The sequence below is a fragment of the Cydia strobilella genome, chromosome 23 (genome assembly GCF_947568885.1).
Source record: "Cydia strobilella chromosome 23, ilCydStro3.1, whole genome shotgun sequence".
NCBI classification, from domain to species: domain Eukaryota; kingdom Metazoa; phylum Arthropoda; class Insecta; order Lepidoptera; family Tortricidae; genus Cydia; species Cydia strobilella.
In genome coordinates, this window is record NC_086063.1 from 6,806,205 (window position 1) to 6,832,962 (window position 26,758).

Below are 26,758 nucleotides of genomic sequence, written 5' to 3' on the forward strand. Positions count from 1 at the left end.
TAGCTTTCCTACTCCAATCACTTTTTTCACGTAATATATTGTTTGAAGCTTCCTATTTAACACACAGACTTACTTTTACCAAAGAGGATATAATAAGATAGAGCGGTACTGTCATAGTAAATTTTGTAACCGCTGTAAATTCACTGCCATCTATCGACATACTTTAAAACTAAAAATAAAGATTTATAAAAATACGTTAAAATGTATTTAAATATGGATAAATGATTTTTTTATTTGCATTAATTATTTTTATATGATTTTGACCCATGTTCTTTCACTGATATGCGTTAAAATTATAAATAACAAACGAAACCGTCAACGGCCTCTATACGAGAGTAGGCCAAAACTAGTGGCGCCCTCTGATCGAGAATCAAATTTTCGTGATTTACGAGGCACGTTTTTTCCTTAGACTGTATCCATCTATTACGGAGTTATATAGTTATCTTTGCTTTTACTAACTTACTAAGTTATAAAAGACTTAAAGCATCCAGACACTAAACTCTTTCGAGCGGACGTGTTAACCCATCCAATTCTCGCGTTACCGGTTAACTTTCTACCGAAACTCGGAAGTCTTTTGTTCCCGGTTTAAAAGTTAGCGCGACAGTGGCAAGTTAGGATATTAAAAAAAAAGTAATATGCGAGATTTGTGGAAAAGTAATAGTCGCCGAGTTTAAAATGTTAAGAAATAAAGGAAAAGTGAAAAACTCACTGTCTCGGGCGAGACTGGACTCGCTAATCCAGCTCTACCAACTACTACTACTACTCATACTCATACTCATACTCATACTCATAATCTTTATTGCATATCACATTGTATCTTAACCTATACTTAACATAGAATTGTGTACAACATGACACCCTGTAGGGCACAGCAAACAGTTTATTCAAGAGGAGAACGAGGTTTATACCGAGACTATGTTAAAAGCGAATATTTAGCCATATTCTGCTCGGTCAATAGGTACCTCGCAGAATATGTAACGTTGACAAACTCGGCCGTATATCTCCAGGTACAGATATGCCCCAAACATGGCAGGCACACATCCTGTACAACCTGGATAAGGGCTGCCACACACGGCTTAGATTAATCAAACGGACCACAATGGTTTCCTCCGCAAGGATCCGTGCAAACTAACGATTTATGTTTGCGACTGAGAATATTGCATTTCAATGCTGCTTTCAGCTTTGTACAAGTTTATGTTACGCAATTTTATATATCAAACTCCAGAAATTTACCTTTTACGTAAGACCTTTCCACGAAATTGTCCAACGCTGGAACAATCCATACAAATGCTCAGTAAAAATCATCGACTTGAAATGTTGAAAAAATGTACCTAATATACGAAATAAAATGCGTTAGTAAGGGACAGCATATGGAATGCCTCTTATCGGGTTGCGCTTTTTTTTATCTCTGTATTCAATATATCAACAAAAGCTGCGGGCCTTAACACATACAATACCAGTGACCCAATAGGAAGGTTCTCTGTTTGTGGGTGCTGTTCGCTTCATAGCCGAAAAAGTGAGATTTCTTCAACCAGTCACTTTTCACACTGACAAATCATCCATAACAAACACGTTTTCCAACTCCAGATACATTTTTTATGTAGTTTAAAATAATAATATGATAAAATCAACTCACACTAATACTGCCTACTCTCTGTTCTCCGTCGATCATCGTTCCATTCGACAATTTATTGTGATTTTAATCGCAGTTCGGCTAATCGCCAGCGTGAGGCAGCCCTAAGAACCGCCGCACAAGAGCGGATTTATGTTTCCGCCACCAGACAAGCAGACAAACATAGATTTACGCGTAGTGCCTCTACCATGGGTTGTTATCCAAAATTGAAAAGTTTACTATATTCGATAGCATATAAGCCAAATGTTTTTATTTTAAATATTACAGTATTTCAATGATAATGATCGGAAGGTTGTGAGTTGTAACCTCTTCGGTGCTCAAAAGTTGAAATATTTTGGTTAGCAAAAGCAAAGGATATGTCCAGTATTTTGGACGTTGCCCAGTCACCCTCCCTTCATAAACGCGCTACACTACAAGCCTCAATTAGTTAATTTGTGTTTTATTTATATTAAATTATTTGTTTATTTAATTAATCGTTATTGCACAAAAGAAAAACTTATCGTAGAAAAGGCGGACTTAATGCCAAAAGGCAAATCAGAAAGATTCTGGGCGGTTTATCCCTTTCTTACTAATACATTAAATTAAAATGACACTAATGACAAACATTAGCTAATTGACGCTTTTAGCGCGTTTATGAATAATGGGGTTAATAATAATAATACCGTTGCTAGCGAGTAAATATGGTCACTACTAAAGCGCGCGGTTGTTTTATGCGATAATCGCAATGCATTTGCCGCACATCCATTTTACATCAGATAATCTAATGACACTACAATGTTTTACGCGGCAAACGCAGGCAGCGGTGAGCGCATTGTCATTTTCCCTATATTCCGTTGACGCATGCGTTCAACGGCTGCGTTTATCGCATAAAACAACCGCGCGCTTTACTCATGGTAGGGGCCAGATTTGGTAGAACACGCAGCTAACGCTAAATGGTTAGTTTAGATAATATCGCGTGAAGCCGCTTAGTTAATGGAGATTTAACTGCTTCAATTAAATTGGTGATTAGTATCAAAATTAGTAAAATAAGCGCGCGAATTTACAGGCGGCCATAGTTGTAAATAAATAAAGTGAGTTTTAGATACGTTTAAAAACACATACTTAACATTAATTATCTGGCTAAATGGCATTATTTTATAAATAGTCGATTAATACTCAGAAAACGCCCAAATTATATTAGGAAAATTATATTCTTATTAGGCTACAACAAAAACAGTGCTTAAATAAAGAATCTTACGTACATACCACAAGCTAACATGAAAAACAAATTTACGGAGTAAATCTTCTTAAATAGAGACATCCAATCTTCTTCCTCATTACAATCAAACATCGAGGTGACGAAATTAATACTACTTTTCCCCTACTTCATCCATTGAAAGAAAGAAAGAAAATACATTTATTTAACATCTTAAAAACATTGGACAACACTTTAACATAACACATACAATACAAACATTGCACCCTAAAGTCCAATAAACTTCAAAGATAACGCATTAAGTAGTAATAATAATTTCGCAATCTCTACAGTAATTCCTCATTTAGAATTCCTTTTAAGTTCCTAACGGTAAAGCCCCCTCCCCTTACCTCCCACCACTCTGCACAAAACGCCCCCCATTTCCTTACATTAAAACTCTCACAATGCCATCATTTTCATGCAAATGACCAAAAGTTGCTTTTAAAATTCTTAGCTTGAATCGTTCTTGCGTGGGGGCTTGAAAAGATTTTGCAAGATTGTCATGTGAAGAGGAAAAGCCAGTGATTTAACATAAAAGCACGTAGCACGGCTTCTGATGTGCAGGATCAATAAATAGTTGTATGTATATGTTTAAGCAAACTAAAATGGAGTTGGTCGGGACATGTTGCTAGACAGTGACGGCAGGTGGACTAAAATGTTAACGGAATGGTGGCCACTTTCGGATAAAATAAGCGCCTGGCGTCCGTTGGCTCGTTGGGTGGACGACATCCGGAAGATTGCGGGTCACTTCTGGATGAGAGTAGCTCAGGACCGGGACAAGTGGCGTACTAGAAGAGAGGCCTATGGTCAGCAGTGGGTGATAAAGGACTATTATGCATAAATTATGATGTTTAAGCATTACACTATCATTAAAGATCTTGGGGTGGTGTTTGACTCGCGTCTTACGTTCCACGATCATATACGTAAGCTAGCCGATAGTTGTTTCAAAAGACTAGGCTTCGTGATCCGCAACGTCAAGGACTTCCGTGATGTTGAGGCCATAAAGCTTGTCTTTAACGCATTGGTGAGAAGCAAGTTGGAGACCTCGCCAATTGTGTGGAACCCGTATGAGTCGACTTACACCTTACTTCTAGAGAAGATTCAAAAGGCTTTTCTTAGATTTTTGTATAAGAAAATATATGGGCTTTACCCAATTTTATATCCAACCAAGTTTTTGCTCGGAACACTCGGTTACAACTCTCTAGAAGTAAGGCGTAACTGCAACTTACTTGCTAACGTTTGTCGCATGCTACGTGGCGAATCAGACTGCCCTGATCTTGTGAGTCGCGTACTTAGACTGCACGTACCGGATATCCCTAGGATTAATCTGAGACCGCGGGTGCGCCCACTGTTGGCGGTGCCGGCGGCGCGCACTGTGTCACGCAGAAATTCGCCGCTCCCTCGAGCACTGACATTACTCAATGCGCTCCTGACGTCAGCACCTGATTGTGATTTGTTTGCATGGAGATGGACGACTGTGTACCGTGAATGTCTGAAGTATTGTGAGACGATCGATGATAGGCCTTCCACAGTCGGTGTATAATACTATGTTATGTGAGGTGATATTTCTGTTTCTTCCTGTGTATTTTGTATCTTGTACCTACTTTTGTACTATATTTTTCTGGAAATGAAATTTTCTGTTGGGTTAAGTTTCTCAGCGCATTGGTGTTTGCTGTAATGCCGTTTAACCAGAATTGTATTAAATAAATTAAATAAATAAATCTTAATTACAAAAGTTCTGAATGGTCAAAAACAGTGATCAAATAAGTAAGTAGATATATCCAGAAAATAAAATGACCATAATAAACTATAGGTATAAGTATTAAAATGACTTCATAAGTAATACTGGTTATGCCTTTTTGTAGTCTAAGTTTGTTTTATGAGTCTAATCTACGAATAGATTAGACTTTAAACTCTGTTAAGGTTTTATCAATAGCCCGTACTTTGCTCATCCGGTTGGTAGAGTCATGATAATTATTGCAGTTTTTATTTCTCACGATGTCATGTACACGTGACTGACGCAACATGTTGTGATTTTACATAATACAACCAAAAATCTAGCTTAAGCCTTTACAAGGCAGAGGGAATATAATTCCCACATGATTTTGAACTTTGTATCAAAGTGATAGGGTCCAATTTTATATAGTTTCTGATACCTTTATGGCTTATATAGGGTTAAATGTTGGTTAATATCTATAAATAATGAGCAACTTTGAAGCTAGATCTTTGTTTGTATTACAATACAATACAATACAAATCCTCTATTGCAGAACCTCAGAATAAATAAATTTTAGTACATAGAAACACAAATGAAGACAGAGGTAAACAGGCGGCCTAATCGCTAGAGAGCGATCTCTTCCAGACAACCTTTAGGTAGTGGAGAATTAACCAATTAGGTGCAAAAACCTAAATTAAAACTGAATGGCATTAGAAAAAAATAATTCCTTTAAAATTAAAGTCTATAACAATAAGACAATACATATACATGCATACTTACATGCATATGCATGTATTGTATGTATATATGGAAAATGCTTTTTCTCAAAAATGGACGGCAAAGTCTACGTTGCCGGTTAAAAAGTAGGTCGCGAAGTGCGTAGTTTATGGTCAGTCGAAAAATTAAAAAGTTAAAAACATTGCAGTCTCGATTTCGGGACTGCAATGTTGCATACAAATTCCATCATTTGTCGAGTTCCGAACTTTTTAAAAGTTGAAGTGGCCATATCAAATAAAGGCATAGGTCCACATAGATCCATTAAACAGCCAAACAGATGATCAGTACTTATTATTATAATGTTGGTACCGCGACTATTTAGGTGTCTCATATTTGGAGTATTTTCAGCAGAAAAATACGCTTCCATTTTTAATTAAAAAAATAAAACGGCGGCAAAGCAAATCTTTTTACTTTTTTTGTGAAAATATATACATAACAATGTTGCTTCTGTAAAATATTTCTATTATATTTGCATTTATTGCGTCATTTTTGAGAAAAGCACTATATATGACTCGGCTGGAAGGCTACTTGTTGGCTTCGGATTCAATTAAACGGACTCCCAAGGTCGTCCGTTTAAAACAATTCCTCAGCCAGCAAGTAGCTACTTCCGAGCCTCGACAATAATGTACTATTATAAGACGCTAGTAACAAATACCGTTTTTGGTGGTCTGTTTAGCACACCAAAAACGGTGTCTCTGGTGTTACACCTCGTCTGCAATAGACGAAAAGGCCAATGATGATGATGAGTAACAAATAATATGCCATGTAAACACAGAGGAGCAGCCAGCGGGCACGGATGACAGGAGCGTTGATAAAAAAATCTACGTAAGAGCCGCACTGACACCCAGTGTGGCGTATCTGTTATGGAAAGCGAAGAGCGAGTTGAAGCCTCTGTGCAAACATGTGTGGTGCAAGGACGGTCGTATTATGGTGCGGAAGGAAGACAATGCAAAGAAAATATATTACGTGCACTCACTGAAAGACATACAAAATATTAAATCGTCGATGGACCGCGCTTCCGAAGGCTGATTGCAACAATAATACAAATATACCTGTGTTTAGTCATATATAGTGTTTTTTAATACAAAATACAGATATAAATGGAAAGTGGAGTATGTGAAAAGAGCTTTAATAAGTGGAGCGACTTCACTTGCGACATAACCTCAAATCATAACAAACTATTATTGCTACATGTCAACATTAGATCTCTTATAAAAAACTTTGCCATTTTAGAATACAATGTGAAGACAAGCCCAGTAACGATTCACTTAATTGTAGTGACAGAGGCCAACGTGAGCGACCAGACTAAAAACCTATTTCATCTAGAAAACTACACGATGAACACGGCGTTACGAAAAGATAGAAAAGATGGCGGCATTATAGTGTATTCCCATAAAAGTGTAACATTTATGCAGAGTGACACGAACACAGCGTCGTTCGAATGTTTAAGTGGTGAAGTGATTTTGCCGTGCGGCTATATAACGTATATATGTGCCATTTATCGTCCGCCTAGTTCTAACGTGAGTGACTTTGTTGGTGAGTTAGCCAGACTATTAACTGCAGATCCAATGAACTGTAATTTATTATTATGCGGGGACATAAACATAGACATTAGCGTATCTAATCATATGTCAAACTACTACCAAGATACTTTAGCAGATAGAGGCCTCCAATGCTGCATCTCGCAGTACACAAGGATTGAATCCACTCTAAGAGGTACTTCCAAGTCGTGCATAGACCACATTTACTTTAGAGACATCTCAAATAATAATAGGCGGTCCCAACCCCACCATGTCAGTGCTGCGGTAGTGCGTGATGCAATAGCGGACCACTTCATTACTGGCTTCTCCCTGACTAGTCAAATAGTAAAAACAAACACAGTATGTAGTAAATTAGACAATAAAATGGTTCAGCAAGAGTTAATCAAAATAAATTGGGAGCCAGCTCTGAAAATGAAGGACCCAAATTGTATATACAACTGCATAAGTAACAATTTTGAAAATATATATGACAAGTGCACTATCCAAAAAACCTCCAATAGCAAACCCAGGGAAAACTGTCTCTGGATAAATGACAAACTCTTAGAAATGTCACGTGTAAAAAATAAGTTACTACAAATTCATCTAAAAGACCCCAGTAATAAACAAAATGAGTTGTTGTATAAAAAATATAGGAATAAAACAAATAAGCTCATGAATAAAGCTAAAAATAACTATACTAAAAGGGAAATCTGTGTTAATTTTAGAAACCCCAAAAAGCTATGGCAAATTATAAATAGTCTAACAGGAAGAATTCTGAAAGCCGTTGATGATGTACTGCTGAAGTTATTCAAAATGAAAGCCGCTGCCCTGTGTAACAAGTTCTCTAAAGACTTTGAAAATAATGTTAAAAATATACTAAACTTGTGTGATATTCCATTGCTCGACCAAAATACTTATCAAAACACCCCAAACCTGACACTGAAAATTAGAAAACTAAGTGAAAAAGGTATGTATAAAATTGTTAATAACTTAAATGAAAAAAAGAGTGCAGGCTATGACAGAATTAGGGCTAGAGATGTAAAGTACATAAGCAAGGAAATATCACCTGTCCTTACCCATCTTGCTAACCAATGTATTAGTAATTCAGTATATCCGGACAAATTAAAGGTAGGATTAATTAGGCCAATACATAAAAAAGGGAGCTATACTGACACAGACAATTATAGGCCTATTACTATATTGCCAGTAATTGACAAAATTCTAGAAAAACACCTAGGTAAAACATTAAATGATTTCCTGTCGGGCAATGGAATATTACATGAAAAACAATTCGGTTTCCAAAAGGGGAAAAACACTACCCAATTACTAGCACAATTTACTGATGAGATTAATATGCACCTTAATGAGAAAAAACATGTCCTAGCGGTAATGATTGACTTCAGCAAAGCATTTGATACCTTAAATCTTAATAAATTATATAAAAAGTTACAACAAAGCGGTATACAGGGGCCGGCTCTGAACTTGGTAAAGAATTATCACACAAATAGATACAATACGGTCAGCATTGCAGGAGAGCAAAGTGAGCTGCTGCAGTCTTACCAAGGCACAGCACAAGGCTCGGTGATCGGGCCAACCGAATACTTAGTTTATGTCAACGATATGTGCAACATATTCAGAGAGGCCTCCGTATACCAATTTGCAGATGATACTTGTCTAATAACAGCTGATACTGATATCTCAGAGGCACAACGCAGGTTGCAGCGCGAATTTGACGTGTTATGCAAATGGTCCCACGATGCAGGATTAACTATCAATTACCAAAAAACTAAAATATTGCATATAAGGTCACCTTACATCAAAACCAACATAATACCCAAGATTACAGCACACAAACACCCTTGTTTGCATGGGTCAGGTTCGAGCTGCGACTGTGAGCCCCTGGACTTAGTAGAACAGCATAAATACCTTGGACTTACAATAGATAATAAATTTAATTGGAGTCCGCACATTGACCATGTATGTAAGAGACTAAGAGCTGTACTCAGTAACCTGACAATACTTAAAAACAAAATGCCATATAATACACTCCGTCTAATATACATGGCCATGGCTGACTCGGTGATAAACTATGGAATATCTAGCTATGGCAGAACCCACAAAAGTCACCTACAGCGAATATATAGTTTACAGTTAAGAATCTTAAAATCCATTGTACCACTAAAAATCAAATATAAACATAAACATAATTATGATAACTTATTCCAACATTGTAGAATAATGAATGTGTATGATAAAGTGAAACTAGCGATAGTATTAGAATATAGACATAAATTGGAAAGTCTGAATAGGTATGACAGGCCAACTAACCTTAGAGTACTGTTAAATAAAAAATATTTCAATATACCAAGTAGCAACAACTATTATGGACAAAGAGTCTGGTCGAGTTATTTGCCACACATCTTAAATAGTCTTCCTAGAGATATAATAGATAATTTAGAAGAGGGTAAGCCCCATAAAATTAAAATCATGATAAAAAAGCACTGCCTGAATATTTAAGTTAACCTCATAATTGTTATATATAGCATATTATACGTGTTAAATAAATAAATAGTAATAATATAAATGTAATAGAAATATTAGAATTAAGACCATACTTAGCATACAATCTATTAGAATGTAGATTAGGCTAAGTCTGTAAATAGTCTTTGTAATCTTTTTTGAAATAAACAGTTTAAATTTTAAATTTTTTTTTTTTTTTTTTTTAATAGGTAATTCATAACACCAAAAATAGACACATATTTATTCAAAATAATCAAATATTAATGGAACGTTCACTTGGTGTAATTATATAATATCTTTATTGTTTTGTCAAATAGGCCATATATGTAAACAATATACAAACAGCAATCTGTCAGACATATAAGATTGCAGTTACATTTTTGTGAAGAAATACTACGGCAAAGGCACTATACCGTACGGCATTCATATAAAGTCTAAATTCGTAAAAAAAATGTATCCAATTCAGATGATAGTAAACAAAAGCTGTTCGTTTTTCATCAACGCATTCGCACGCTTTTGTACGTTTCAGTTTTTCTTTTCAATTTTGTTGGATTGTATTTTTTGAAACAATTCATTGTTGGACAGGACAGTGCGACATCATCCTCAACGTCCATCAGCTTTGGAGAACTGTTCTTTTGTTATATTCGCATTGTTGGGTTATTTGATAACACATGCGGTCACACGTGTATATATACTTACTCGTAAACGGGCAAAATTTTATTTAGTTGTTGGTTTTTTTTTCGTCAGATTTCGATTTTTGGTGGTTAAATAAACTTTATACAAGCACAATTTCACGGTGTCCTAAAAAATCTTCCTATTAGTAACGAGAACGTATAGAGTATACGTAAACGGAAATTTACATAATTATTTTTTTGTCCCAGATTGATATTTCGTGTTTATTCTACCCAGAATAAAGATCTAACTAACCAAATTTTATCCAAATCAGACAGAAAAAAGTCAACAACAGGATAAAAATCGGCCCAAACATAGTAGGCCATTTATACACAAGCGATGTACCTATATGCAAAGTAGGTATATCATAAAAAGTTAGTTACTGAAATTAAAGTAATACTGCGTCCATAGCATGCATAGGTAAATTCCAAATGTATCATATTGTGCAATTGCCCCATCAGCATTTAGTTTATATAAAAGTGTCGTAATTAGTCAATAAGTATTATCTATTCATTTATTAATTATTCACGTTCACAATTCTATAAGTGTGCACACCTATCAAGTTGAAATAAATCAAGTTTATCTCAAGAAGTCGGTTTCGTGTTCCACATTACTATTAAGATACCCATCAAGTAAATGCTAGAGTTAGCAAGTATACTCTAACTAACAGAACACATCCTTATTTCTATGTTTACAAGAAAAGTGTGTTACGATATATTTGATCACTATTGCTGACTGAATTACACTACTTTCATCTACTCGTACATTTGGTTTCTACTTATATACCTATATGTAGGAGTAAGGGTGATATGTAAAACACAGGGATCGGAACCGGTTTTTTGCAAAAACTTCGAAATAACCATATATTTCGAATTATTTTGTACTCCAAATGTAGGACTCAGTTGTGTTTTTCGCTAACGATTTCGTATTATTAGATTGCCCAATTAGAAATGATTTTTTTTAACAAAGAACGAAAAAATACCGTTTTTGTTCCCATACAAAAAACATGGTAAAACATATATTTTATATTCTTTAATTTCATTTATAAGATTTTGCTTTAAAATAAATCTTTCATTTATGTAATTGGCAAATAGTAATAGGTAAGGAAATAAAATAAAAAATCTTCGCACGCAAACATTTATTAGAAAAATCCTGTTCAACCGCACATAACAACCAAACAGTTAAGCCAGATAAGATTTCCGTGCGCGGTTGTTTCCATAAAACAATACAACACTTAAACAATGTGGAATGAACTGTCGCCTGCGGTATTTCCTGACCGATACGACCTTTAAACCTTCAAGAAAAGAGCGTACTCCCATCTTAAAGGCCGGCAACGCACTCACAACCCCTCTGGTGTTGCGGGTGTCCATGGGCGGCGGTGATCGCTTACCATCAGGTGATCCGTCTGCTCGTTTGCCTCGTATATCATTAAAAAAAAAGACGGAAAACATAATAAAAATAAAAACTTGTTGAATTCGATTCGGAAATATATGCGAATAAAATCAAAACTTCGTATAGAAAAAAAACGGATATAATTTGTATTTTGCCTAACTAAGAATAAGAATAATTTATTATTTTAACAGAAACGTTTGGAATCCAGCCACCTGTATCGGATATCCGTTTAGTGTTTACTATATACTCTTAATCAGTCTCAGTACAGTAACACCGACACCGCGTTTGTAAATACAAATTAAAACACTTGATTATCTGTAATAAACAAAATACTTGAGATGAAATTAGGTACCAATCACACTTCCAAGTGATTCCTTTTCTGTTTTATTTTTTCAAAGTCTGTATACCTATATGTTACGGTTTCAGAGCAGCCATATTTTTATTACTTTGATTACTTTGCAGCTGTTTTCACAAAACTATGCCGATGGCTTCTTTTTGTAGTTTTCATATTTTTTCCTGCCAACTAATATCTCTTTTTTTTCTAACTACCAGGACAGTTTATTGTCAATGAATAATTATGAAAAAAGTTGCTGTGGTCACTTATATTATTCCTGAGCCAATCACAATGAATAACAATCTAGTATTTTAACATAATTGTTCATTTTATATAAAAAAAATAAAAAAACATTTTTTCTACTAGCGCGTTCCCTAACGACTATCAGATAAAGGCTAAAAACTGCAGTATCGTTATTACATTTGAAGATAACTTATCTTGTCTTTGATAACATTTCAGTAATTTGCTTGATATCTACAATCGTGGATTTAAAAAAAAACAATAAAACATTTTTTCTACTAGCGCGTTCACTAACGACTATTAAAGGCTAAAACTGCAGTATATTTATTACAATGAAGATAATTTATCTTGTCTTTGATAACACTTTAGTTACTTGTTTGATATTTACTTTACAATCGTGGATTTACCAAACCGTGTGGTTTATTATGTGTATAATTTTATCAAAATACGTGAGATTATTTAATGCGAACTTTTCCGTTAGTTATTGAAAATATTAAAAAGTTATATTCATGTAGTCCCTGCCAAAAAACATAAACACCATCTTCGAGACTTAAAAAGTTTTTTTCTAAAGTGCCTAAATAAAAACAGACAAATATTCTGTATATAAAATGTGTAAATGTGTTCAAAACAAAAGCACAGCAACATATAATACCACAAATCCATGGGGTCCCAGCGCGCACAAGTTGTTTGCAGAAATCGCGAAGCGTCTGGTTGATGTAACTGGTGACCGAAAAGCTGGCGGCTTCTTCGCACAACGTATCAGCATTGCGATACAGCGAGGAAATGCCGCCAGCATCCTTGATACAATGCCTCAAGGACCTATTTTAGATTTAAGGTAGTTATTAATTTCGTTTACGTAGTACCATTGATCTTGTATGTAAATAAAGTTTTGAAAAAAAATACCACAAATTTAATCTTATTTTACGCCACAGATGCACCTCCATCTATCACAAGATTAGCTGCATTTAAATTAGGGAACATATCACTAGCTGCTAGCAAAACCATTTTAGCCACTTCATCTGGCTCTATAATTTGTCTGCTTGGCACCATCCCGGCTAAAGCTTCGTACATATCGTTTGCTTCATCGTCATCTATATTTATGTTTTTCAATATGTTAGTTCTAGTCAAACCGGGTCTTACTGCATTCATTTTAACTCCCTCCGGTGCTAATTCTACTGCGCTGACCTTTGTAAATCTTTCTAACGCTTCGGCGATCATGCTGCCTGTCACAAAACCTGGCCGTGCCCGGATAGGAGCTGAGAACACATTCACTATATGTCCTTTAGTTTTCACTAAATAAGGTAAACACTTTTGAGTCAACTCGTATGGTACGCGGAGATTGATCGCGAACAGGTCGTCGAAAGTCACCATGTTTGCGTCGAATAGCGAGGTTAATCCAATCTTTCCAGCACAGTTGATGAGTATGTCTATTCGGCCGAAGACTTTCACAGTTTTCTGAGCGACTGCAATACAACTGTTGACTGCAGTTAAGTCTAATTGTACTGGTAGCGTTTTGATTCCTTTGGCTTCTTCGCAAGCTTTAGCCACGGCTTGGAGTCTTGTTTCATCTCTACCCACTAATGTGAGAGTAGCTCCATGAGCGGCGAACATTTTTGCGGTAACTGCCCCGATACCGGAGCTAGCCCCTGTCACTATAACGACTTTTCCCGTGAAATCCATTGGTTCATTTATATAAATACTATTAACACACGTCTGTCTCAAACAGTCTCGTGTTTGACACTGAGAGCACGTTGTGTTTACCATCGCGGCGATTACGTGGTGTCTATTTATGTAACTTATTATCACAACGACACACCTAAACGAGTTTCGTCAATACGCGCAGACGCAACAAACAAGTGAATGATTACTTTAGGTAATATGTGTAGGATTTTCGTTATGTTTATTTATGTCTGTAAATATATTGGTACATAAAGCAGAATGGTGACTACGAACATACAGAAGTAATGACTGTAATATGACTGTATAATAAAATAAAATAAAATCGTATATTTATTTATGAATTTACTTACCTATCTTTTTGTAAATTACAACAATTTGAAAACGTTTAAATACAAAGACGTTCAAAGACTTTATTGTTCATTTAAAAAAAATGGTAAACAGACGGCCTTATTGCTAAGAAGATATCTCTTCCAGACAGCCTTTGGGAAAATGTCATTGAAAGTAAGGAGGCAAATCAGAACTGAATACTAATCAGAAAAAAGAAACGAACAAAATTAGATTCTCACGATTAAATAATTTTACGATTTAGACTCACATGTTTTAGTCACTCGCGCCGCGCGCGAAATCGCGTTTAATGTTAATAACAACAACAACACCAGTTAAGATTCGGTTCTCATGATGTTTTATTTTGGGTTTGTAATTAAATTTAGCATAGGTAGGTGGTTAACGAAACCTGTTGTGGATTCTAGTATTTCTCCGTCTTTTTTTCTTCTAGTATTTCTTTGTCTACTTATCTCAGTTATACAATTTCTTTCTTAATTGATTATTGATATCTATTACATTAGTTAGTGAATACCGGTTAATGGTAAGGTCATTTTTGACACAACAATGCAATTATACACTCCATCACCTCAAGTAATTAAAAGTACATTTTTAAAGCAAGTTGTACCTTAACAGTTATTAAAATATTACATATTAAAGATTAGAATAAATTTAAAAGTGGAAAAATGACTGCCTTGGGTGAGACTTGAGCTCACGGCCTCTTGAGCTCAAGTCTCACCCAAGGCAGTCATTTTTCCACTTTTAAATTTATTCTAAGCTTAATAGCATCGATCGCAGACGTTTCTGCTTGTTAAAAATTAATATTAAAGATTATTACTAAGATAAAGAAACTGAAATGTGATTAATTTGAAATTAATATATAATATATATTATTATATTAATGTATATTATTATATATATATAATTTGAAATTAATATATATATATATAATAATAGACACATATATATATATATAGAGGTAAATCCAAAAATAATAAAAATATACGGATCCAAAAGTCGGCCTTTAAAATATATATAGGTAGGTCAATTGGAAATGGTAAACCGAAAAAACTTGCACCGACAAAAAAGAATGCCGCGCGTTGTGTATAACACACACGTAACAAAATACTAAATACTAAGGAGTGGAACGCCCTGCCCGAGTCTGTGTTTCCGCATGAGTACAATTTGGAGTTCTTCAAGGCAAGAGTTAATAGGTATCTCATAGGTAAGCGTGCTCCACCGTAGACCACATCATCACTTACCATCAGGAGGGATCGTGGTCAAACGCCTGCCTATTCATCATAAAAAAAAATAATGGCTTATATACAAAAAAACAGGTTACATTACTTAAAACTGAAGGTGACGTTTTGATGTCAACTGTAGTAGCTGCATTACTGTTACTGCATTCTAGCTGTGGCCTAGACGCGGGAGCTTTCATATATTATTATATTACTCTTATCAAGGATTATCAAGGACAGTGACAGCGCCCGCGTCTAGGCCGAAGCAGTAATGCAGCTGCAGTTACCAGCCCAAAATCAACTTAAATTCTCAAATAGCACTTATTTTCAAAATAAACAAACCAAGAATCCCAGCCACAAATCTGCAACTCCGTACATCGTACTTAGGTGTAAAATCATTTCAAAACTGCGAAGCGGAACCATCCACTACCATTTGCGCAGAGTTCAAATTAGGCAGCGTGTCACTGGCGGTAAAAACTACCATCCTAGCAATTTCCTCCGGCTCTATAACCTTCCTAGTAGGCAGCAACTCCGCTATCATGTCGTAAGTATCGTCCATGATTTCATCATCCACGTTCAAATTCTTCAGATAATTCGTTCTCGTATAGCCTGGTCTTACTGCGTTCATTCTCACTCCTTCAGCCGCCAGTTCTAAGGCACTTGACTTCGTAAATCTTTCTAAGGCATCTCTAATCATATTAGCTGGTAGGAAGCCCGGTCGTGCCCGCATAGGCGCACTGAACACATTCACAATGTTACCCTTCGTTTTTAGCATATGCGGTAAACATTGCTGTGTCAATTTGTAAGGCACCCGAAGATTAAGCGCGATTAGGTCATCGAAAATTTCCATGGAGTTATCGAAAAGCGATGTACAGCATAATTTTCCAGCGCAGTTGACTAACACGTTTATCTTTCCAAACGTATCCACAGTCTTTCTTACTAGTTTTTCACAGCTATCAGGTTCGGTTAGATCTAAGAGTATACATAAAGGTTTATTCCCTTTAGCTTCCTCGCAAGCCTTGGCCGTTGCAAGTAGTCTTTCCTCGTTTCTTCCAACGATGGATAGTAGAGCGTTGTGAGCGGCAAAAAGCTTGGCAGAAGCAGCACCAATGCCAGAACTGGCGCCAGTAACAATGACAACTTTTCCGGTAAAATCCATGGCGCGTCAGTCTCAGTTCGCACTTCGCCTATCACTGTATTTTTACTAACCAAAGCACATTCTTTCTTAACGACCGGTTCAGTAATTATACTTCATAAACGTGTATTGTTCAATGCAATAAATGTCATAAACGGTGTGCTGATTTGCGGTAATGTAAATGAGAAGGATTGACATAACAACCGGATTAACATATGTCGTGAAATCAAAGTACTGTTTAGACGTAATTGAAGCTACGTTTTTTTCCACTCCTGATGACAAAAAGGCTCGTTATCTAAATAAATCGACAGATTAAGGAAAGTTATGTTAAACAAACACTTTTTAAAATTATTCCCTCCAAATTCATAGCAGCTTTATAAACTCATATTTAGAATATTCTACGGGGAAAAAGATTAAACGTTTTTCATAATATTTGCTGTAGAAAATCCTCAGTAACAACAAAATCTCGTCCCTCAAATGATCCGCCGGGGCGTAATTTGATAAATCATAATAGGAGGAAAGCGGATCGGCAAATCTGTCAATAAATTGTGGGAGAGCTGTCATCGGAGCCGTGCTGTCATTCACAATGGGAAAAATATCGTTAGCGCGACCAGTGTAAGTCTGAGCTGTATAACATAGGTACGCATATTTAATTGAATTTAGAATTGTAATTTTTAACATGATTTAATTAGTTTTGGTAGGTACTTATAGACCGCGAACCCATGGATACAGAAGAAGGTACATAACCGACGATCTAGTTAAAATTGCTGGGAGCCCTTGAATTACCGGCGCCCATAACCACCCACAACACTAAGGGTTGTAAGTGCGCTGCCGGCTTTTAAGATGGGAGTACGCTCTCATGGGTTTGACGGACTCCGACGTTACGACTGAGACCTAGCGCGACATTGAGCCCATGACTAGGGAGAAATACTAGCTAAAATTGACATCAACGGCTAGCTCAGTTTTTAAACCAATGAACTCACTCGGAAGTCAACGAGATGTTATAGTACCGAACATACGTATTCGTAGTATGTTTCAAAGAGTGAGTACTTAATTGAACGATGAACGGCAAAATACGGCCCCTCGGGGCGAATCTTTTTTTTTTCATTTTTTTTTCAATTAATAAGGATTTTTGGATTTTAAGATTACAGAATATAAAGCTACTTTTAATTTAAATAATTAAATTTTTATTATTATTTACTGTAGCGATCGGCAGCTTCTTCCTAGCGCATTCAGTGGCAGCTTTTTACGGAGCAGCGTTTCATATTTGCCTGCTGGTATCCCAACGCCTGCTGATGGAGTTGTTAAAGTTTTTTGACTGTTTATCGATTTATCCTTCCCATTTAAAACTTGATTTGAGTGCCGTGCAAACTTCGAGGTAATTTTAAGTGTTTCGAAAGCAAGCATGGAGGATGTTAAAAATTTTCTTGCCATTTGGAAAATACCAAATTTCAGTGCTCTTCTATTCACCGGTGCAACGTAGCATGGCGTAAAACCAGAATGGTTTATATTGGAATATAAACATAATAATAAGATTTTTATCGTGGTAAAAAAAGCCGTCGTCATCTAGCTTGGAAATAAAATTAGAACCGTTTGAAAAAATTTTTTTTCGGTACAAGCCTTAGTAGTTCTCGGGTCAAAAAATTAGAAACCCCTGCTCAAAAGCACCGCCGCATGCATCCGTCATGTCTGACTATATAGGTCTAACGTTTAAATAAATCAGTTTTTAAGAAGTTATTTTGGTCAGCTACGGACTGGTTGAAGACTGCATGAAGCGAATTTGTATCATGTTAAATAAGTAGAAATGTAATATACAAAACAATATTTCGTCTCAAAACTCAGCTATCATTTACTAAAATAAAAACCGGCGAGACTTCTTTACCGCATTTTTTTCTTTATAAGTGGTAGACTGTATAATATACAGATGTCCTCGTACTTTATTGTTCTAAAATACAGTCGAGTACAAATCGTTTCGTGAACGTGAACACAACATCAGATCGGGCGTTTGTAATAGATCCTGATTTATTGCAAGCTTCAGTGTCTAGCTGTATATAACTTCACCAGCATAAGACTAAGCCCAGTTTACTTATAGTTACTGCGTCTCTTGAGGTCACGTTATATTGGATAAATGCCAGATACTGGGTAGGCAATATGAATAGCGGGACCTGGGAATACGAGATATCACGGTGCGAGTGCAGGGGAGAGATTTTGGAAATATTGGCAGGAGGAAGTAATGCAATGCAAACACTTATATTTTCTGGTCAAGGAGATATTATTTAACTAAGAGAAACTAAGAGAAATAATATATTACTCTAATATTGTCTTCGGTTACCGCGATAGTTACTCATGAAATAAAACTATGAAAACGGATTATATCGCGTATATTGAATTTATAATACATCCCGACGTTTCGAACTCTTTACAGCGTTCGTGGTCAACGGGTGACCACGAACGCTGTAAAGAGTTCGAAACGTCGGGATGTATTATAAATTCAATATACGCGATATAATCCGTTTTCATAGTTTTATTTCATGAATATATTACTCTGTTATATAGCAACGTGAAAATGTCTTTATACGTAATAAACGTACGTAAAATGTATCTAAAGATCGATGGGAAAATGCTTTGATGTAAAAATTTGTCAAAAACTTTCAGGAAATCGGCCTTTATCCTGTGCACTAAAGTGCCGCCTAAAAATATATCACCAAGTTTTTACGGCAAACCTTTTTAGTGTTCCGTACTTAGTCAACTAGGAACGGAACTGTATCTAAAACTTCGATCTAGGTATATTTTATTAATGCTTTCAAAATACATTTTTTAGGATATAGAATGTTTGTAAGGATTTTGTGACAACATTAAGCTTTTTAGTCGATTTTTAATGATGTCCACAGGAAAGACACTATTCAATATTTAATGCTGTCTTTTAAAAGAAAACATTGAATACCTAGTGACCCAATTTAAGTCCAATCGAGTAAGCTATTTCCATCGGAGAATACAAATAAAAGTCTTAATCTCGAGTTACCGGACTCCTTTTCATTGCGGACATCGGTTTCCTGCAGATTTTCAGTTAGCACACGGCTATCAAACCTAACCCGCTCGGTATTGGCCAAGTCTCAAATCTAGATCTTTTTACTCGTACCTAGTCTAGGTCGAGCTACGCGGAGCTTCTATTCAGTAAGAAATCAGTAGTGAGTTTACAAAGTTACTTATACAGCGAGCTGTAAAATTGGATGGACATAATTCATTCATAAATTGACCATGCACTTTTGCAGCTAGCCGTATATTACTAGTTTATTTACTGTTTTATACTAATTATATATAAAAAAATACCTAGGTAATGCGAATACGCATTCAATTTAAAAAAACACCTATAAAACGTACATTTAGTGATGATCATTTGTGTTCAATGCAAAACTAAAAACAAAATATAAGATTCCACGCACTTTAAGGAAAAGAAACTGTACTACATGGGCACCTATTCTACATGAAAAAGTGTACAGGTAGCAATATGTCTGAGTGCAGGACCAGAAGGTCTCAACCTATTTAGGGTTCCGTACCTAATCCGGTATAGGGTTTTTACGTAAACTAAACAAAACTTGACTTTGAACTTTGACTTTGTACCTTGCGATTGCAGCATTTACTATACATAACAGCTTATTCATCATTCGATGAACTTACCTGTAACAAAACAAAAGTATTGCATCACAAAACAATTATAATATAAATGATTACACAGTTAAAAAAATATTAAGTACTACCTGACTAAAAATAAATTTGCCTATATCATAATAAACTCATTTTGCTCGCTGACAAGAGCAAGACAGAGCCACTCAAAATTCAAAATCATTTGCCTTGCCCATCGCTTGAATATGCAAGAGCGATAGGTAGTAAAAGTCAGTAAATATTCTGTGTTGCTCCAATAACAATAAAGATCCGCTGAGAAGAGTCTCGAACTCTCGCCCACCATCTTGAGACTCTCGCTAGGTGGTTGGATCAAGGGGCAGATGCAGACGGCGGTGATCTTGGACACGGCGCGGAAAGTCCGCCGGTTCCTCTCTCTGCGGCCCTGACCACCGGCAGCTTGGGCCCTGCCCCGCTGCTGGCGGCACCCTATTTTTTTTTTATATGCATATTGTAAAAACCCTAACCTGATAAACATGATAAATAAAGATACGCTGAAACAAATTTATAACAAGAAATGACTCTGAATAGGCCTCCAGCAGTGGAACACAATGCAGGCTATAAAAAAACAAAATGTGGGCTTCTAAAAACAATCGTCCTTATAACACAAGGGGGTTGATGAGGGTGTAACACTTATACTGATCACTTGCGCGTAATACGAGAGGAGGGAGGGGGATAATGATCGGAACCGTTGAAATGGCGACGAGTAATTACAAAGCTAATGGGGAATATGAAGTAATGAAAACTACAACATAGGGATGATATCGTTAATACCATTATATTAATTAATATCAATATTAAACTATATTATGTATTGAACCTATAAAATACCCTCGGTAGACAAATTGGTGTTTTGAATTTCTCGACACGAACATTATTTTATCTATTTATATATTCAAACTATTGCACAAAACATAAAAATAATGTACAAATGGTGAACTTAATGCCTAATGGCATTCTCTACCAGTCAACCATCGAGCCAGACAGAGACATGTTAAAAAAGGTCCAAAGAGAAAAAAAGGTATTTATTAGAACAACAACACACAACATTGTTTCTTATCTAAAGAAATACCTTAATAACCTTAATAATTTACGCTTAAATATTTAATTTCGTGACAAGCGTGACTTCTAAAGTTAAATGTAATGACAAAATTCCAAGGAAAATGAGATCTTGTAAGTCGCAAAACTAGCGGAATTACTTTCTTTATAATGAATACAAAAAAAAACATAATTAGGTAAAGGGTAATTAATAACATAAGATTTATCCAAAATCATACAAATATCTGTAAAAGCTTTAGTTTTAAATCTAGTTTTCACGAAAACAAGTTTGGACTGAAAAATCCCAGTCAAAACGAGTTTTTACCGAGGCCTTACAGAAAACTGGTTATAACTAGGGGAAACGTGATTTCCCTAAAAACGGGGTAACATGTATACATATGTACGTAACTAATGGCAATAAAACCGTATAGTTTCATCATATCCGTCAATCCGTCTGTCTAATCGTAAGCCACAAACTTTTCGGCGACTACTTGACGACCGCCTAATATTCATGTACGATCATCTATTCCTACAAATTAGCGACGGGATTCAATCGTAACGATGCATGATCACTAATCATCCTAGCTTGACGCTCGGGCAATTAAGACGAACGCTACGGTTATCATTAGTGGTAGATTTGCCTTAGGGCTTTAATCTGCGATCATTCAAATTGTCTCGATCAAACCCGGAGTACCTAATTTCACATGACTCAATATATTTGCTTGACGTTATCTTAGTAAAATCACCTACTTGCTCGAAAGTCACAGAGAACGACTGGACTGGTCTAGCTCAATCTGTATCACATTGCAAGAGCCAGAGACGATGGACCAATTTCGACGAAAGAATTATTAGAATTTAAAACTAGAGTGAATAGGCTGTTACTGAACCGGTGAGCTCCATCTTAGGCCCTGTCTTCACTTTCCATCAGGTGTGACTAGGGCCAATCGCCGATCAGTTTATAACAAAAAAAAAAAAAATTAAAATGAAGAGAAAGCACACACGCTAAGAAACTCTTTTATCGCTAGGTGCTCGCTTTCCGCTAACCGCCGGCGCTCAAAAAGCTGAAGCTCGGACATATTCAGGAGACGTCACGTACTAACACCACTCGTAAACGCACGCTTTATCGCGTCATAATCTCGGCCATAATACCGCTGCAGGTTAAATGAGTATTTCAAATATGCAGTCGGAAATAAACATCTGCACAATTTAATACGCGACTTTCAAGTAATTAATGAGACATATTTAATGTTTATGATGTACAGGTGTTTACGATGCAGCCGGCACAAGCAAAGCTCAAAATAATTTAGACACAGCTTATACCTTATGTTATATTTTAATTTTTTCAAAAACTTTTCTCTTAGAAACTGTTTTTGCTATGATAATATATCATGAAAATTACCAATGTAACACCAAAATGTAGCTTCTCTTTCTGTTACTATGGGGAAGAGGCATAGTATAGTGTGACGTCACAACAACGACGACAAACGGTCACAATGTAATAAAATGATCACTTCTTTTACATGAGTTTTTCCTAATTAAAAATAAATGAAAGCGTAGACTTAGATTGACTGGGATATAGACCGTGATTACCTTTTGTATTATTTGTGAGCTCCCGATATTTTAAAGCGTATTAAATTATTTTAAACCGGGTCACTCACGTATTATTAAGTCGAATAGGAGTCTCACGGGAGTTTTATAGTTGAAAATGAAAGCGTGTCTCTACACGTTTCACCTTATATTTTCCGACCACTTTTTTGTACAACTTATTTCATGACTCCTGTAAAACCACTTAGAGGCATAAACTTACGTTGAAACATCAAAATGATATTATTTTTATGTCACAATACTCACAATGCAAATTTCTGATGGTCTCTTAGTTTATCTAAATATAGCAAACTAGCCTATATCGCTGCAGTCCATCTAGCACGGTCCACATTATTACCCGGCATTGTCCGCCTAAAGTTAGCGTAATGATCGTCACATATCATCGCCGGTTGACTGCTTAAATTAACAATAACTAAACACCACGAATAACACGACAAGAGTTCATACATGATGAGAGATTACCTCCCGTAGAACCAGCGTTAAGATGGTTTGCCACCAATCATTGGCGTTCTTTTTTAGGGTTCTGTACCCAAAGGGTAAAAACGGGACCCTATTACTAAGATTCCGCTGTCCGTCTGTCTGTCTGTCTGTCTGTCTGTCCGTCTGTTTGTCACCAGGCTGTATCTCATGAACCGTGATAGTTGAAATTTTCACAGATGATGTATTTCTGTTGCCGCTATAACAACAAATACTAAAAAGTACGGAACCCTCGACGGGCGAGTCCGACTCGCACCTGTCCGGTTTTTTAAAAAGGTAAAATTGTGTTGTGACTGCGTATTCGTCGCCTCTGCATCCTATAGCATTTTATAATAGGTACAGTCACGGACTTTAATTGTTGAGCTATTTAGGGTTCACTACATTGGACATTTAATACCGTGGGTATTGACAACCAAATTAGCTTGATCCCTACATGGATCAATGTTTACCACCAGAACAAAAAGTTCGTTAACAATTGTAATTAACATATGTATAGGTACATAACAGAACGGTCTCGTTCTCTTATCTGTTATTTTATTATAAAAGTTATTGGAAGGTAGTTATTGCATGAGCGATGCTGCAAAAGAAAGGCTATTTACAAAAAATAAAGTGTTAATTGTTCGTACCGTCGTGTGATTATGACTTTTTTTGTAACGCCCATGAGGTAATTTACAACTGGAAAATAAACTTGGAACACACAACAGATTAAAAGACGATATATGTACTAGCTTTTTAAAGGCCAATGCGTCGTCATCAGTTGCCATCTTACATACACCATCTAGTGGTGAATGATCTGTGCAAATGACATTTGCCTGAGGTATAAACGCGGTAGCACGATCAATCTGAAGTGTCACTATGATGTTGTTCCAACCCAATTGTATGTGACGAGACAATTGTTGTTATGCTCATATATTAGATGAGAATAACAAGTAGATTTATGCTGGTGCATCGTTGTTTACTTGTGTAGTCAATTTAGTATATTTTTCTGCACCTTTCCTGCGCTTCAATTACTGATGTGCCTGGAAAGTTTCCAAAATTTAGAGATTTCTACAAGGGCGAACTTCGGAAACTTGACATATTTTTGTATGGGGATTTAAACTTCCCGTTTCCAAAATATGAATTTCCATGTTTTCCAAAAGTTTTTGAGAACAGTCCAACTTTTAAGAATTTTTCCGCAACTTTCACATCTGATGTTTAAATTGCATTGGTAAAAAAAATATTTTGTGCTATACCTTGACCTTTTACGTTAGTTTTAGAGGTGACTTTTCTACAAAAAATAGGTATTAATTTCTAGTACTTTTCAGTACCAATCGTTGAATAATTTAGCTGTTGTCAGGTTATAATAGGAAGAATGGCATACACATTTGTTCATAAAGATTTACTAGACTTATATTGACCGGGATATAGCGCTCTGTCTACCCTCATTCTTGCGCGTCGGCTGCGTTCACTTTCAACGTTACCAACGGTCGCATTCACACTTGTTGGTCCGGTCGCGTTCACACTCGTTGGTCTGTTCAAACACACTACACTCACGGTGTCACTACGCGTGTTTGATTCGGATATCACTGGTTTTTTACACAAACAAATCACAGGATTCCACACATTTGACAGTTTAAACCCATCTTCACGATTGAAATTTTTGTATTTGTGAATTTCAACGGCCCGGTCTATATCCCGGTCAATATAAGTCTAGTGAAACTAACCGTGAATCATTCAAAACTCTAATCATAAAGATTTAGTCGAAAATCTGTTAAACCTTTAACATAACAAAACACTTAGTCGTATCGTGTTTAGATATTAAGCATATTTCTTTGTGTTTGCATTAAGTGGATTAGGTAAAACGAACAACTAAAAACAATAAGTAGGTACATGTTGAGTTTTATTAAGAAAGATCACCTACAAGACAACGATTTAGATGACTCTATACGTTCCCTGTCATGTCGACCCGTCAGTAACGAGAAATACTGCGTAGACAGACGAACAGTGTCAATAGAAACTACAAGTAATTAATTTTAACGTTTACCAGAAAACATGCATTAAGTCGTACTTAATCATTTTGGCAGAATTTAAATATTTTTCGGCAGAATTTAAAATTGAACTCATAGATTACTTTTTTTTTTGTTAAAACGTACAACAAATTAAAATTCAAAACATTATATTATCCGCGGTCCCAAGCACGCACATCTATCTCGCTTACGCTCAGTGAGAGTGAGAGAAGAACACGAACCTACGGGGCCTTAACAAACAATCCGCAACAAAAAACGTCAAGGGTAACCGATAAAAAAAATATGAATAATACAATACAAAGCCATTGAGCATGCAAATTGGACCTATAAAGGACACTAACGAATGCAAACTGAGCTATTATGCAACCAACGCTGGGCGGGAATGATTGGAATCCTATTGGTACGGATTGATGGCCAATATGGAATTAATCGGAACAGGTAGTTTAATATCGAGCCTTTTTTGGGTTCCGTACTCAAAGGGTAAAAACGAGACCCTATTACTAAGACTCCTCTGTCCGTCTGTCCGTGTGTAAGATAAGGACTTGAATTTTGACAACCCCAAATAGCCGAAAGGGATATTGACATGCATTAGAAAGGGACAGCATGATGCGTCCCTGAATCGCTGTCACACTTCGGTTTTGTAGGAAGCTTCTTTTCTGTACGGTAGTACAGTCGCGATCAGATATATTGAAACGGCCAGGGTGCTAATAAATAATCTGAACACGCCTCTATATAGAGTGCGTGTTCAGATATTTTTGATATATGTTGGTGACTGTACTATTAGTTATTCTGTGGCAAGAGTGGAATCAATAAACGCCCTTGCACAGTGGCGGATTTGCAGTCTTTGCCGCCCTACGCCCCAGGTAGGGTTGCAACCCATACTATAATATATAGTATTGTACTATATTTCAGTTAATTGTACTATATATTATACAAAAACAATATAGTACGAAAAATACTACATTTTCATTACTCAAGAAAGGTTTATACAAAACTGGCTTTTACCCGCGACTTCGTCTGCGTGGACTTAGTAACAGCAGCTAAAGTAAGTATAGCGCCTGATAAAATTCTCATAGTAATCAATCAATTTGAGCATATTTTGCACCCAAATTAGCAGGCACTTCATTAATTATCTCAATTCCACCCCGCTTTTTACTTTCTTAAGGGATGATTTTCGGGATAAAAACTATCCTATGTCATTCTCAGGGACTCAGCTATCTCTATGCCAAATTTCATCTAAATCGATTTTTAATTCGCCTCAAGTCGGCGTCCTATTTTTTTTTTATTTTTCCCAGTAACTACTATATATTTTCAATATTTTGTCAAAAATACTATGTGTGTATAGAAAAAAGGTGGCAACCCTAGCCCCAGGCCCTGTATCCGCTTCTCAGCACCCATCATATTGACTACATTTTGAGTTATTTCTTGTTATCATCAGCAAATTTTTTGACATAATTTGCCGCCCCTAATATTTTGCCACCCGGGCCTACTGGGCCTTAGGGCAAATCCGCCACTGACCTTGTATGACCACTGACTGA

The 26,758-nt window shown here is 36.2% G+C and overlaps 3 protein-coding genes across 4 annotated transcripts in view; all 3 read right to left on the reverse strand.

Moving 5' to 3' along the window:
* Positions 1-26,758, reverse strand: part of LOC134751883 (heterogeneous nuclear ribonucleoprotein L) — a 599,604-nt gene that overhangs the window by 257,766 nt on the left and 315,080 nt on the right. The window lies entirely within an intron of this gene.
* LOC134751748 (oxidoreductase UcpA-like) lies at positions 11,197-13,791 on the reverse strand. The gene has a single exon (XM_063687196.1). The coding sequence runs from the start codon at positions 13,717-13,719 to the stop codon at positions 12,961-12,963; it is 759 nt and encodes a 252-aa protein (XP_063543266.1). The 5' UTR covers positions 13,720-13,791; the 3' UTR covers positions 11,197-12,960.
* Positions 15,675-16,486, reverse strand: LOC134751752 (oxidoreductase UcpA-like). Its single transcript, XM_063687199.1, has one exon. It carries the CDS (start codon positions 16,435-16,437, stop codon positions 15,679-15,681), a length of 759 nt encoding a protein of 252 aa, XP_063543269.1. The 5' UTR covers positions 16,438-16,486; the 3' UTR covers positions 15,675-15,678.

Excerpts from the sequence above, each read along its gene's own strand:
- LOC134751748 (XM_063687196.1), bottom strand. The coding sequence starts at position 13,719 with ATGGATTTCACGGGAAAAGTCGTTATAGTGACAGGGGCTAGCTCCGGT.
- LOC134751752 (XM_063687199.1), bottom strand. The coding sequence starts at position 16,437 with ATGGATTTTACCGGAAAAGTTGTCATTGTTACTGGCGCCAGTTCTGGC.